This window comes from Gopherus evgoodei, chromosome 6, assembly GCF_007399415.2.
Source record: "Gopherus evgoodei ecotype Sinaloan lineage chromosome 6, rGopEvg1_v1.p, whole genome shotgun sequence".
Classification (NCBI taxonomy): Eukaryota; Metazoa; Chordata; order Testudines; family Testudinidae; genus Gopherus; species Gopherus evgoodei.
This window is the reverse complement of record NC_044327.1, coordinates 90,364,935-90,379,695: the sequence shown is the minus strand read 5'-3', so window position 1 is coordinate 90,379,695 and position 14,761 is coordinate 90,364,935. Positions and strand designations below refer to the sequence as shown.

At 43.2% G+C, this 14,761-nt stretch overlaps 1 protein-coding gene across 2 annotated transcripts in view; it reads left to right on the top strand.

Moving 5' to 3' along the window:
- Positions 1-2,552, top strand: part of TBCA (tubulin folding cofactor A) — a 64,111-nt gene extending 61,559 nt beyond the window's left edge. For both annotated transcript variants that reach the window (XM_030566265.1, XM_030566264.1), the window contains one exon: positions 1,860-2,552. In XM_030566265.1, coding sequence (XP_030422125.1) covers positions 1,860-1,940 — 81 coding nt within the window. In that variant the 3' untranslated portion in view covers positions 1,941-2,552. The remainder of the gene's footprint in view (positions 1-1,859) is intronic.
- Positions 2,553-14,761: the final 12,209 nt, after the last annotated feature.

Genomic DNA, 14,761 nt, shown 5'->3' with positions numbered 1-14,761 from the left:
CCCGACGGTGTCGAGATTCCTTAAAGGGCTGGAACGTTTATTCCCTAACGTCCGTCCCCCTGCTCCAACCTGGGATCTTAACCTGGTGTTGTCCCGGCTCATGGGGCCCCCCTTTGAGCCGTTAGCTACTTGCTCCCTGCTTTACCTCTCTTGGAAGGCTGCCTTTCTAGTAGCTATCACCTCAGCTAGACGGGTGTCGGAACTCCGAGCCCTTGTGGTAGACCCCCCCATATACGGTCTTCCACAAAGACAAGGTGCAGCTTAGACCACACCCTGCCTTTCTACCCAAGGTGGTCTCAGCCTTCCACGTCAACCAAGAGATTTTCCTCCCGGTTTTTTTCCCGAAACCTCACTCCTCAGGCAGGGAGCAGCAGCTCCACTCGCTGGATGTCCGTAGAGCTCTCGCGTTCTACATAGAGAGGACCAAACCCTTCCGCAAATCCCCCCAGCTTTTCGTGGCGGTAGCGGACCGTATGAAAGGGCTTCCTATCTCCTCCCAGAGGTTATCCTCTTGGGTTACGTCCTGTATCAGGACCTGTTATGACTTGTCCCATGTCCCTACGGGCCGTGTGACTGCGCATTCTACCAGGGCGCAGGCGTCGTCGCTGGCTTTCCTTGCCCGTGTGCCCATCCAGGAAATCTGTCGGGCAGCGACCTGGTCATCGGTCCACACCTTTGCTTCCCACTACGCCCTGGTCCAGCAGTCGAGAGAGGATGCGGCCTTCGGAACTGCAGTGCTCCATGCCGCGACTTCTCACTCCGACCCCACCGCCTAGGTATGGCTTGGGAGTCACCTAACTGGAATGGATGTGAGCAATCACTCGAAGAAGAAAAGACGGTTACTCACCTTTGTAACTGTTGTTCTTCGAGATGTGTTGCTCACATCCATTCCACACCCGCCCTCCTTCCCCACTGTCGGAGTAGCCGGCAAGAAGGAACTGAGGAGCGGGCGGGCCGGCAGGGATATATATTGGGCGCCATGGCGGCGCCACTCCAGGGGGCGACCTGCCGGCCCACTGGAGTTGCTAGGGTAAAAAGTTTCCGACGAACGTGCACGCGCGGCGCGCACACCTAACTGGAATGGATGTGAGCAACACATCTCGAAGAACAACAGTTACAAAGGTGAGTAACCGTCTTTTCCCTAAATTGAGAAGGCAAACAAACAGATAAGCTATTTTAATCAAGAGACTTGACATTTTTCAGTAAATCCAAAACTTAATAATACTGAGAAGTTCTGAAAGGTCATTTTCCCCTCCCAACACAGTTCAAAGTTCATTTTAATGGAAACTGTGCAAGACTCTCTTTTTAAATGGACAATCTCAAAGAAGAAGGTTTCAGGTCTTCCTAAATGTTAGTCTTACCTCTGTTGCCATTTCTGCCAACTTGTGTGGGCTGCATTTTGGTTTGAATATTCCTTTAATTGACCAACATATAAAAAACTAAAATAATTCAGACCTGGTACTTCTAAATTTGACATGCATGATTTAACTGTTTTACTCACTATAAGCAGGGAAGTGAGAACTAACTAAATTTCTCTAAAACTAATGTGTTCAATATTGAAATGCCCTTCAAATTTTGTGGACTTCCCCTTTACCTAGGATGGCACCCAAATAAGGCACATGATGTTGGACAAAATCTTAGACCTGATTTTACAAAATATGGAGGAAAAAAATGCTAAACTGGCTGGCTCTAAGGAGCTAAACCATTGATGCAAGGGATATTATTACATCTAACACTCAGCACTAAAAAATGGAATTTTCATATAACATCTCAGTTATTTCATTGAAAGCATGTCCAATTACTTTCAAAGTACTTAGAGCTGTATAAAGAAATCTAATTTTTATTTCACTGAATTTCAGGAAAATGAAAAAGAGTTGGAAGAAGCTGAAGAATATAAAGATGCACGTTCACTACTGGAGTCAGTGAAGTTGGAAGCCTAGATGTTCTTCAGTACTGTCTTTATGCATTAGCCTGGGTCCATTCCACACTTTTTGTTTGATCACTGCTGTATTATTTAAAGTAGTGTAAGAATGATGACTTGCTGAGATTCCCTTTATGCCATTGCAGATGACGGCCTTTCTCTAACTTGAAGACATCAAATAAATGACTGATACATTTTTGGTTTTTATATTTTGCCTATAGATAGAACACTTAATTGACTCAAAGTATCAAATTGCAAATAAAAAAAAAACTGTGTCTTTGAGATAAAGCTAGGAATTTACTAGTTGGTGAGGATGAGTTTTGTGTAACAACTTATTCAGCATCTTTAGGATAATAAAGTATGTGAGGAATGTGATGACAGCAGATATTTCCAAAACTACTTATGGTGGAAAACATTTGCCTTAACAAATTTCTGTTCTAACAGGAAACAGTTTAAAGCAATTAAGCCTGCATATTCTAACAGGACACTTGTAAAGTGTAGTATGTTGTATATTTTTACAGACTTGTGTTGTGTATATGTAACTTCTCAAATAGATTAGCACTGTACTTTAAAATAAGAACTCAACTAGAAATGGGCCTAAGACGTTAAATAAAGATCTGATTCCAAACCACCTTTAAGTAGAGTGCATTCATATCTGAGTTCTAGTTTAGGCATAACCAGAATGCTCCTCGCAAAGGCTATTTCAATGTGGTAAATGTGCAGTATTTTCTTCACTATTTGCATGCAAAAAATTGTCAGCTGGAACCTACTTGCAGAAGTTTTGAAGTGAACCTTTTTCTTCAGGGTGCAGCTATGCCCCTTTGCTAGCTCTTGACAGAATAAAGTGATTTATTGGATACAGGCCAGGACCTGGATACTCTGAGGGAACTATTGGAGTTAGTGTTTGGTTTGGATGTAAGAGTATTTAAATTTGTACAAAACCTGTGGTTCTTTTGGGACAGCTCATCTGAAAAATAAGCTGTGGGCTCTTCTGGCAACTAAAGTTTTGCATGTCAATTTATTTAGTATGAGAATTTTTGGCATATACTTTGTTGCCCTTTAAAGTACTGTGTATCCTTCTGGTTCTGTATAAATATTCCAATAAGCTTTTATTTAAAGAGCCTGGCTTTGAATAGTACCTCATCCTGGCAAGTCAAAATGGTAGGCATCGGCTGTCACGTAAGTATATAGTTACCTGATTTGTGGGTGTAGTCAGATAATTAGCTGTCTAAATGATATCAATTGTAGACACATTCATTTTCCAAACCATAGTTGCAATATATAGTCTGCTTCTCTGAATTGAGGCCTAATTTTTGCACATTTCTTAGCTTGGTAGAACAGAAATTAACCCATTACAACCAAATAATACACTTAAAAATAGTTAATTTGTTATACCATTTGCATTTCTGAACAGTAGTTAACTATGCACTAATGGCTCTTCTAGACTTTCAAAAAGTCTATTTAGCATGCCATTCTGTCTCTGGCACATTTTCTCTTATTAGTAAGCACATTTTAATGAAAACAGGAATTTAGAATTTAGAATTTGTTTTAGAATTTAATCTACTCCTGTTAGTACTTCCTCCTGTGTCAGAAGTGTACCTGTCATACCATTTAGTTGTGGTGGTAGTGGTTTGATGTCAAGGAAGTATTCCTTCTATAGCTGTAGCTATAGAAAAGTGACATATAGAAAATGAGGCCTAAGCAGGATTATAGTTAAAATTTCCTCCCCCAGACTTCTTCCTGAATCGTTGGTTCATCTAATTTAAATTACAGACCGTTTTCAGAAGTTTATAATCTGTCCCATAACGTGCTCCAACTACACAAAAGACAACCATGAAGAGGGTATTCCTTGGCCAACATTCTGACCATTACTCTCTTATCTGCTTCCTTCTCTGATACAGCAAGGTTCTGTCTCTCCTTTTTTTTTTTTTTTTTTTTTTTTTTTTTTGGGTTGGGAAGGCTTATAAGTGGAGTCTCTCTCTCTCTCTGCTGTCCTATCTGCTCTGTGAGTAGTACTCACCCTTACATATGTCCATTTCTCCCACTAGTGTCTCCATGTTGACTTTTAGCATGAATGCCCTTCCTGAGCTGGTCAATAAAGCAACTATCCTCTGCTCATTTCAATCTCTCCTGCAGATCCACTGTTACCACAGTACTGTTAAGAAATTTCCTGACTGGTTGTCAACTGACTGAAGTGTTTATTCCATGGAGACATGGACTAAAGGAAATTCAACCAACACTGGGCATTGGTGTAGGGAAAGCAAGAGGACTAAACTGTAAAGGGAGGATAGAGAATTTATTGTGAGTAATTTAAAAATATAGCTAGTAAGACACATGCCTATTATTCTGATCAATTTACTTGCCTGTTTTATCTCACTATCCTACCAGCATCTCTCTTGTCTTTTTAGATTGTATGCTCTTCAGTTCAGGGACTCTCTTCCTGTTTGAAAAGTATATGGTGGACACTACTGCAACCTAAAAAACAGTAGCTTGAAAATAGCATCATCTTTGGAAAATTGACATTTCTAAAGTCGTGTGTTATACTTAAGGCCCTGCTTGAGTTGCAAGATGACTATCAAAAAATTATGGCTGAGTTGTGAACAAGTCATGGAAAATTACAGAAAATAACATAAGAATGGCCATACTGGGTTTGACCAAAGGTCCATAGAGCCCAGTATCTTGTCTTTGACAGTGGCTAATGCCAGGTGCCTCGCAGGGAATGAACAGAATAGGTTTACATTGTGATCCATCCCCTGTAATAATGGACATTATTATTTGTGCTAATGTCCATTTTAATTTTTTTGCAATTTTCTGCTGTCAACAGCTTGGGACTGAGAGCAGAGGTGGAGTGGCCAGGGGCTCCCACTGTCAAAATTGCAATGGATAACTCATATTGGGAATCTGCAATTTCCACAATATCATAAATTAAGTAGGGTCTTAGTTATACTGCGTATTCAAAAACAAAAAGTAACTTAAGTGCTTTATTTCTGTCTCTTTCTTGAAACAGAAATGTTCAGGTAATTAACCAACTGCAAGTAATTACCCGGCTAACAATTAAAAATTCACGATTTCTTTTCAATGGCAATTTCCTGAAAGATTTCTTATAGGTGAACTTCTTGCATGCATGATGACCCTATTATATTGAAATAATTTTGGTCTAGTACTCATTTTAAAGGAAAGTCTTTAAGATGCTGTGAGAAACAGGACCTCTAACTTTTCAGTGACAGTAATAGTGGCTTCATTTAATCATTTGCAGCATGTACTCTCCTGTACTCATGACTGGGCATGTCAGGGTTCCTTTCCCACTCTGGACTCTAGGGTACAGATGTGGAGACCTGCATGAAAGCCCCCTAATCTGATTTCTACCAGCTTAGGTTAAAACTTGGTATGCTGCCACCACCAAGTGATTTAACAAGAAACAGGGAAAGGACCACTTGAAGTTCCTCTTCCCCCAAAATATCTGCCCAAGCCCTTACACCCCCTTTCCTGGGGAGGCTTGAGAATAATATCCTAACCACTTGGTTACAAAGTGATCAAAGACCCAAACCCCTGGGTCTTTGGACAATGGAAAAATCAGTCAGGTTCTTAAAAGAAGGATTTTATTAAAAAGAAAATGGAAAAATCATCTTTGTAAAATCAGGATAGAAAATAACTTTACAGGGTAATCAGATTCAAAGAGTTCAGCGGAACCCCCTCTAGCCTTAGTCTCATAGTTACAACAAAAGAGGGATACCTCCCTCTAGCAAAGGTAAAAATCACAAGTTGAGAAAACAAAGATAAACTAATACCCTTGCCTGGCTGTTACTTACAAGTTTGACATATGAGAGACTTGTTCAGAAAGATTTAGAGAACATGGATTGATGTCTGGTCCCTCTTAGTCTCAAGAGTGAACACTACCAAAACAAAGAGCACAAACAAAACATACACAGCTGCAGCGGCACAGGAGCCAGCAAACAGAACTGTAAATGGGAGTTCTCTTGGAGGAGAAGGCTTTTGTATTTTGTAGTTATGTGTGTGGAGGCTGGTAGGGGCAGTGTGCTGGGAGAGAAGCTGAGCCATGATTAGGGGGCAGGGCTTCTCTGCCTAGGAGTCCTATAAAGGTAGCCAACTAGTCAGGCAGCGGCATAGACAGCTGCAGCAGCATAGGAGCCAGCAAACAGCTGTAAACAGGGGCCTTCCAGTGGGAGTTTTCAGGGGGAATTTGCGGGGGAGACAGAGAGCTAGGCAGAAGAATAGACAGGCTAGTGAAGGGAGTGAGTGGTGGTCTGCCAGTGTTCTGGTGCCCATTGGGGGGTTTGTTTTGCTGTGGGTTGGTTTGTGTTTCCTGGACTAACAGGTTTTAGGTGGGAAGGCTATGACTGATACAGAGGCAGCAGTGGAAGACACAATGAAGATGACTGGATGTGGAAGCTGCAGCATGTACTTCATCCTAGAGGGGGTACCTGATAAGAGTTTTGTCTGCATGAAGTGCTGCCTGATAGAGCTGATGGAAGAAAAGATCTGAGGATTGGAGATGCAGGTGGGGAGACTGGCTGAGTTTAGAAAGGAGTTCAAGCAGATGATGGAGCAAAGCCATGAGGAGACTGAAGGGAAAAGCTCAGACTTGCAGATGGAAGCAGGACCAAAGAATTCTGAGGGGAGACTGCTGGGTGAGGAAAGTGGACAATAGAAGTATGTGACTAAGAGAATCAGGCAGAGGAAAAGGCAGGCTAGTGAAGGAGCAATAGAGCTCAGGAACAGGTTTGTGGAGTTGGAAAATGAAGGGGCACAGCAGGTGGTTGCTGAAGGTGAGAGGGCAAGGAAGAAGAGAAGAGCAGCTAGTCCTGTAGGAAGGGGGGGGAAGAGTCAATGGAGATAACACCACCAAATATGAGCCCCAGGAGGATACGGGATGGGTTGTGGAGGATTGCAAGGGACAACAGAAATTGAGAGGACTTGCAGCCAGAGGGAACGGGATAGACCAGAGAATCTCACCATCACCAGGAAAAGGCAAGTCTACGTGATTGGGGACTCCTTACTGAGAAAAATAAGACAGGCCTGTAACTAGAGCTGATCCGGAGAACAGAAGGGTGTTCTGTCTGCCAGGTGGTAAGATACAGGATGTGGACCTGGGGCTGAAAAGGATCCTAACGGGAGCAGGAAAGAATCTGCTGATTGTCCTTCATGTAGGAACAAATGATATAGCTAGATTCTTGCTGGAACGTATCAAGGGAGACTATGCCAGGCTGGGGAAGATGCTTAAGGAAATAAAGGCTCAGGTGATCTTCAGTGGGATTCTGCCTGTTCCTAGAGAAGGGCAAGAAAGATGTGACAAGATTATGGCGATCAACAGATGGCTCAGGCAGTGGTGCTATAAGGAGGGCTTTGGGATGTATGGCCACTGGGAAGCATTCATGGACAGAGGACTGTTCTCTCGGGATGGACTTCACCTGAGTAAGGAGGGAAATAGACTTCTAGGATGGAGGCTGGCACAACTGATTAAGAGAGCTTTAAAACTAGGAATTTGGGGGAGATGGTTAGGAGATGTCCAGGTAATCTCCACGCTGGAATTTAACATTGAGAAGGAAGAAAAAAAAGAAAGAGAAGATACAGCCATGAGTATGAGAATGGACATAAGGAGGAAGGGTAGTGTAGATACCAGTCTAATAGGGGATACTGGTGGTAGAGTGTCTGTGCCTAATCAGGTAAAGAATGTCAGTGAAGCCAAACGGCAAAAATTAAGATGTTAGTACAGTAATGCAAGAAGCCTAGGTAACAAAATGGAGGAACTAGAGCTACTGGTGTAGGAAGTGAAACCAGAAATTATAGGGATAACAGAAACATGGTGGAATAGTAGTCATGACTGGAGTACAAGTATTGAAGGCTATGTGCTGTTTAGGAAAGACAGAAATAAAGGCAAAGGTGGTGGAGTAGCATTGTATATCAGTGATGAGGTAGACTGTAAAGAAATAAGAAGTGATGAAATAGATAAGACAGAGTCTGTCTGGGCAAAAATCACATTGGGAAAGAAAGCTACTAGAGCCTCCCCTGAGATAGTGCTTGGGGTGTGCTATAGACTGCCAGGAACTGATTTGGATATCGATAGAGACCTCTAATGTTTTCAGTGAAGTAAACACTAATGGGAATTGTGTGATCATGGGAGACTAACTTTCCAGATATAGACTGGAGGACAAGTGCTGGTAATAATAATAGGGCTCAGATTTTCCTGGATGTGACAGCTGATGGATTCCTTCACCACGTAGTTGCTGAACCAATAAGAGGGGATGCCATTTTAGATTTGGTTTTGGTGAGTAGTGAGGACCTCATAGAAGAAATGGTTGTAGGGGACAACCTTGGTTCGAGTGATCATGAGCTAATTCAGTTCAAACTAGATGGAAGGATAAACAAAAATAGATTTGGGACTAGGGTTTTTTATTTCAAAAAGGCTAACTTTAAAGAATTAAGGAAATTAGTTAGGGAAGTGGATTGGACTGAAGAACTTGTGGATCTAAAGGTGGAGGAGGCCTGGAATTACTTCAAGTCAAAGTTGCAGAAACTATGAGAAGCCTGCATCCTAAGAAAGGGGAAAAAAATCATAGGCAGAAGTTGTAGACCAAGCTGGATGAGCAAGCATCTCAGAGAGGTGATTTTAAAAAAAGCAGAAAGCCTACAAGGAGTGGAAGATGGGAGGGATTAGCAAGGAAAGCTACCTTATTGAGGTCAGAACATGTAAGGATAAAGTGAGAAAGGCCAAAAGCCATGTAGAGTTGGACCTTACAAAGGGAATTAAAACCAGTAGTAAAAGGTTCTATAACCATATAAATAAGAAGAAAACAGGGAAAGAAGACGTGGGACCACTAAACACAGGATGGAGTGGAGGTTAATGATAATCTAGGCATGGCCCAATATCTAAACAAATACTTTGCGTCAGTCTTGAATGAGGAGCTTAGGGATAATGGTAGTATGACAAATGGGAATGAGGATATGGAGGCAGATATTACCACATCCGAGGTAGAAGCCAAACACGAACATCTTAATGGGACTAAATGTAGGGGACCCAGATAATCTTCGTCCAGAATATTAAAGGAACTAGCACATGAAATTGCACGCCCAGTAGCAAGAATTTTTAATGAATCCAGTAAACTCTGGGATTGTACCATACGACTGGAGAATTGCTAACATAGTTCCTATTTTTAAGAAAGGGGGGAAAAAGTGATCTGAGTAACTATAGGCCTGTTAGTTTGACATCTGTAGTGTGCAAAGTCTTGGAAAAACTTTTGAAGGAGAAGGTAGTTAAGGACATTGAGGTCAGTGGTAATTGGGACAAAATACAACATGGTTTTACGAAAGGTAGATTGTTCTAAACCAACCTGATCTCCTTCTTTGAGAAGGTAACGGATTTTTTAGACAAAGGAAATGCAGTGGATCTAATTATCTCGATTTCAGTAAGTCATTTGATATGGTTCCACATGGGGAATTATTAACTAAATTGGAAAAGATGGGGATCAACATGAAAATTGAAAGGTGGACAAGGAACTGGTTAAAGGGAAGACTACAACCGCTCATACTGAAAGGTGAACTGTCGGGCTGGAAGGAGGTTACTAGTGGAGTTCCTCAGGGATCGGTTTTGGGACCAATCTTATTTAATCTTTTTATTATTGACCTTGGCACAAAAAGTGGGAATGTGCTAATAAAGTTTGCCGATGACACAAAACTGGGAGGTATTACTAATACAGAGAAGGACCGGGGGAGGGATAGCTCAGTGGTTTGAGCATTGGCCTGCTTTACCCAGGGTTGTGAGTTCAATCCCTGAAGGGGCTATTTAAGGATGTGGGGCAAAAATCTGCCTGGGGATGGTTCCTGCTTTTGAGCGGGGGGGTGGACTAGATGACCACCTACTGTCCCTTCCAACCCTGTGATTCTATGATCATATAGGAAGATGTAGATAACCTTGTAAACTGGAGTAACAGTAATAGGATGAAATTTAATAGTGCAAGGTCATGCATTTAGGGATTAACAACAATAATTTTGGTTATAAATTGGGGACACATCAGTTGGAAGTAACAGAGGAGGAGAAGGACCTCAGAGTATTGGTTGATCACAGGATGACTATAAGCCACCAATGTAATATGGCCATTAAAAAAGCTAATGCAGTCCTGGGATGCATCAAGCAAGATATTTAAAGTAATGATAAGGAGGTGTTAGTGTTAGTACCATTATACAAGGCACTGGTGAGACCTCATCTGGAATATTGTTTGCCATTCTGGTCTCCTATGTTTAAGAAGGATGAATTCAAATGAACAGGTACAGAGAAGGGCTACTAGGATGATCCAAGGAATGGAAAACCTGTCTTATGAAAGGAGCCTCAAAGAGCTTGGCTTGTTTAGCCTAACCAAAAGAAGGCTGAGGGGAGATATGATTGCTCTTGATAAATTTATCAGAGGGATAAATATCAGGGAGGGAGAGGAATTATTTAAGCTTAGTATCAATGTGGACACAAGAACAAATGGATATAAACTGGACACTAGGAAGTTTAGACTTGAAATTAGATGAAGGTTTCTAACCATTAGAGGAGTGAAGTTCTGGAACAGCCTTCCAAGGGGAGTAGTGGGGGCAAAAGCCATATCTGGCTTCAAGACTAAGCTTGATAAGTTTATGGAGAGGATAGTATGATGGGATAGCGTAATTTTGGCAATTAATTCATTCTTGATTATTAGCAGGTAAATATGCCTAATGGTCTGTGTGTGATGGGATGGGATCTGAGTTACTACAGCGAATTCTTTCCTGGGTGCTGGCTGGTGAGTCTTGGCCACATGCTCAGAGTTTAGCTGATCGCAGTATTTGGAGTCGGGAAGGAATTTTCCTCAGGGCAAATTTGCAGAGAGCTGGAGGTTTTTTGCCTTCCTCTGCAGGGTGGAGCATGGGTCAGTTGCTGGAGGATTCTCTGCAGCTTGATGTCTTTAAGCCACAATTTGAGGACTTCAATAACTCAGACATAGGTTAGGGATTTGTTACAGGAGTGGGTGGGTGAGATTCTGTGGCCTGTGTTGTGCAGGAGGTCAGAGTAGCTGTTCATAATAGTCCTCTCTGACCTTAAAGTCTATGAGTCTAAAAGCCTTCCCTCCTCTTTCCCTCCTCTCCCCCCCCAAGATTTGAAAGTATCTTGTCCCCTTATTGGTCCTTTGGGTCAGGTGTCAGCCAGGTTACCTGAGCTTCTTAACCCTATCCAGGTAAAAAGGATTTTGGTGCCTCTGATTTTATAGTGTTGTATATATGAGGGTTGTTACTCTTCCCTTTATAGTTATGACAGGGCATTTTTTTAATTTCCCAGTTATGGACCTAGTCCACCAGAAATGCCCACTGCCTTCTGAGATCACTGCTTCTCAGCAGGCTGAGTTCTCTTCTGTCTTCCATAACCCCTGAATATGGACCTTCATTCTGCCACCTCTGGCCATGCAGCAAACTGGAGTAACTATTTTAGATTTAAGGTGAAATGCCATCTAATTTTTTTATTCTAGAAGTCATCAGGTCATTCACAGAACCACTAAATTTCCTCCCAGCTCAATTGCACATCTGTAATGTGCAAACAATTTACAGTCTACGCCAGTCACACGTAGTCAATGCTGTAAAAGAGCCAGTTTCACAAAGCTGAAAACAATTGAGCCAAATCTGGGATGACAAATTTAATCCAAAAGCTGTGGATGATAATTGGGAATTGTTTAAAGAATGCTTTTTTAGATACCACAAAAGCCGTAAGTGAGTAAGAAGACTGTCCTGGTTAAAAAACTGCCATGGCTTAGAGGAGAAGTGAAGGTTTGTTCCTGCTTAAAAACATATGACTTCAGTCTGGGATTTTCAAAGGCGCCTTAAGGAAAGTTAAGCACCCAATTCCCATTAGCTTTCAAAAGGAATTAGGGATCTCTCTGAAAAGCCCAACAGGACTAAAAGGGTGAAAATATTATTATATATATATTATAATGGCAAAACCGTCATCGTGCCTGCCTCCCACATTGATCTCCAGCCCCAGGGAGCATCCCTCTCCCGGGGGCTGGGATAATGCTATGGACAAAAAAGGGAGGCAAGCTGTGTATTGAGATTCTCCTCTGTGTGCAGGCCCTGGAGTGAGGTGGGCACTCATGGCCCCATTGATCTGTTAATGTGGAACATGGGCCAATTTATGGCAAAATGCCATAAATGTTTATAACTGCTGACTAGACTTTAGAGAAAACTTCATATAATCCCATTCAGTATTATAAAAATATGCTGAACACAGCAAAAAAAAACCACCTGAATTCTTTAAAATGAAAATAAAACAAGGGTGTGTCTGTCACCAGGAGCTGTAGTATTTGGTTTCCCTTGTCACTAATGCTACTCAATCTTTTTCAGATTGGGTTTCTGATAATGTGATTTTTGGGTGAAAATTTTCATAGAAAGTTGTTCCCACATCTGACCCACTCTACTTGTCACTGTTGTGTAAGACTAACTTGGGGCCTGATCCTAAAATGTGCACATAGACCCAATTTTATTGAAAACATTTGCATGAGCAGGTACTGTTGTAATATTATTGGGAGTCACCCAATGGCACTATTACAGATAACTTTACAAGTTCTTTTTTGTAGCTGTTTTCTCCACTTAGGTATGCGTGCACCCAGCAGAGCTGGAGAAATTGGGAAACAGTACCCATGGAGGGGAGGTGCTCACACCTTGTAGCTCCCCAGCTACATGAGGCAGCACTCTCTCGATCCCCCTCAGTCCCTTTTTACCACCCCTGGCTGAGGCTGGATCTCTGTGTTCTTGTAGCCTCACAAATAGTTTAGTTTTTTTGGTGTATATAATTAATAGCACCCTTACTGTTAGAGTAGTGTTAGTTTAGTAGTTTGTTTCCCCAGTGATGCCCGCAATGGGGTTTAAACATAGTCCTTTGTATAGAGGAGCACTCCCCAACAGTGATCCATTCTTGAGGTACTTACTCTGTCTTGGTGAGGCCCTCCTCAAGGAGTGTTGCACAATCATCTGTTAATCATTTACTAAACTGACTCAAATGGTTCAGAACCCCTGCATCAAGCAGCACCTACTTAAATAGGCCACATCGCCTGATTCAGTACTGTAGCCCTCATCAGGATAGCGATTGCCTTTGGGCTCCGAGAGCACTACTGTTTCACGTTTGGGACCAGGCACCTCTCCAAAGAGGCAAAGGAGCCATTCCCCATCGACTGTGCCAAGGAAAAAGGTCTCATAAGACCAATCGAGACTGCTTCATGTCTCTGGGTGACTTCTGCTCCCCCCAGGGAAAGTGCAGACTGGCACAGAGCCAGGATTGGCATGTGGGACTGTGCAGGTAACTTTAACCCTTCCCAGGTATCTAGTATGAAGATTAGAAACCCTGTACCGTTGACTCCAGTTCTAACCTCTGGGCATCTGTCAAGTCCAGTACCAACAAGAGTACTGACTGTCCATACTGGCAGCGTACTAGGCTGCCTCTGCCTTTCAGTCCTGACCTCGCCTTTGGTCCAGGACTTTGCCAGGGCTGTACCAATTGTAGCCCCTCTGATTGAGTAAGGCATTGAGCCATCAAGTCGTCAGCTCCACTGCCCAGTGTTCCCCTTCCAGAAGTTGGGGTAGAGTCAGTATCGGGATTAGTAAAGGGACCTCGGTACCAGGAACCTCCCCAGCATTGCTACAGTCAGCACCTCAGACACTTCCATGGTGGCTTTCACCACCCTCACCATTGGTAATCAGTCACTCTGGTATCACTACTCACGTCAGGGCTACTTCTGGCACCAATGTGCTCAGTACTGGTGGTACCGCCTCCAGCGTCAGTGCTGCTTCCTGCCTCATTCTGGGTGATCGAGTCAGATCACCTAACTTGCTCCTTTCGGTCTCACTCCACCCTTGCTGCTGGAATCCTGAGGCTCCTCTGCATCTGGGTCATCATCCCCATTGCTTGATGAGTACCAAGGGTCACTAATGGACCATTACGGCTCCCAGGATTAGCATGCGCGTCATGGTCAGGATGGAGGTCCCTGGTCTGGTGCCTACTGGCCACCGATGCCCTATCCATATCAGTTGCCTCCTTGGAATCAGTGGGATGTGCCTCAGTTGTGGAGGGTCCACTCTTCCTCTCATTCACAGGTGAGATCACCAGCCATGTCTGCAGTGTGACTCACACCCAAGAACCAGAGATCCTTCTTCCAGCAGAATCTTCTCATCAAGGTAAGTCATCCCTGGAACAAGGTCTGGCTTTGGCTTAGTTAACGGACTCGCATCCTTGCAGTCCACACTCAATGCTGTGGACACCTCAGCCATGGTCATGGCCTCTGCAATCACCATAAGGAGGGCTCCCTGGCCACAGAAGTCGAGTATTTTCCCTGATGTCCAGCAAGCAATTGAGGACTTGCCTTTTGATGGCCAAACGTTTTTTGTTTTGTTTTGTTTTAAAAACACAAAACTGATGACATGCTGCACTCCTTCAAGGACTCCAGGGCTACCCTGAAGTCCTTGAGGAGGCACATGCTGGTAGCACAGAGATGCCATTATGGCATTCAGCAGCAGCATCACCTGCAGTTTGCCCAGCCTTTCCCTCCTCTGAGGCAATGGGACTACCCCAGAAAGAGGGATAAATTCCACATGAGAAAGCAGCCAGGCTAGGGTTTGGCCAGACCATGTGTCCTCCCCTGGTGCTGTCCAAACATCCATTTTGATTCCTTGGTTCAGAGCACTGTTCCAGTCATTGATCCTTCCACCTCATCCCCCCCACCCCAATTTGGGGACAGGCTGGGCCCACTTCTACAATGTTTGGGGTTTGATCACCCCCAAGAGCTGGGTCGTAAGCACCATCAGATTGGATTATGTCACCTAGTT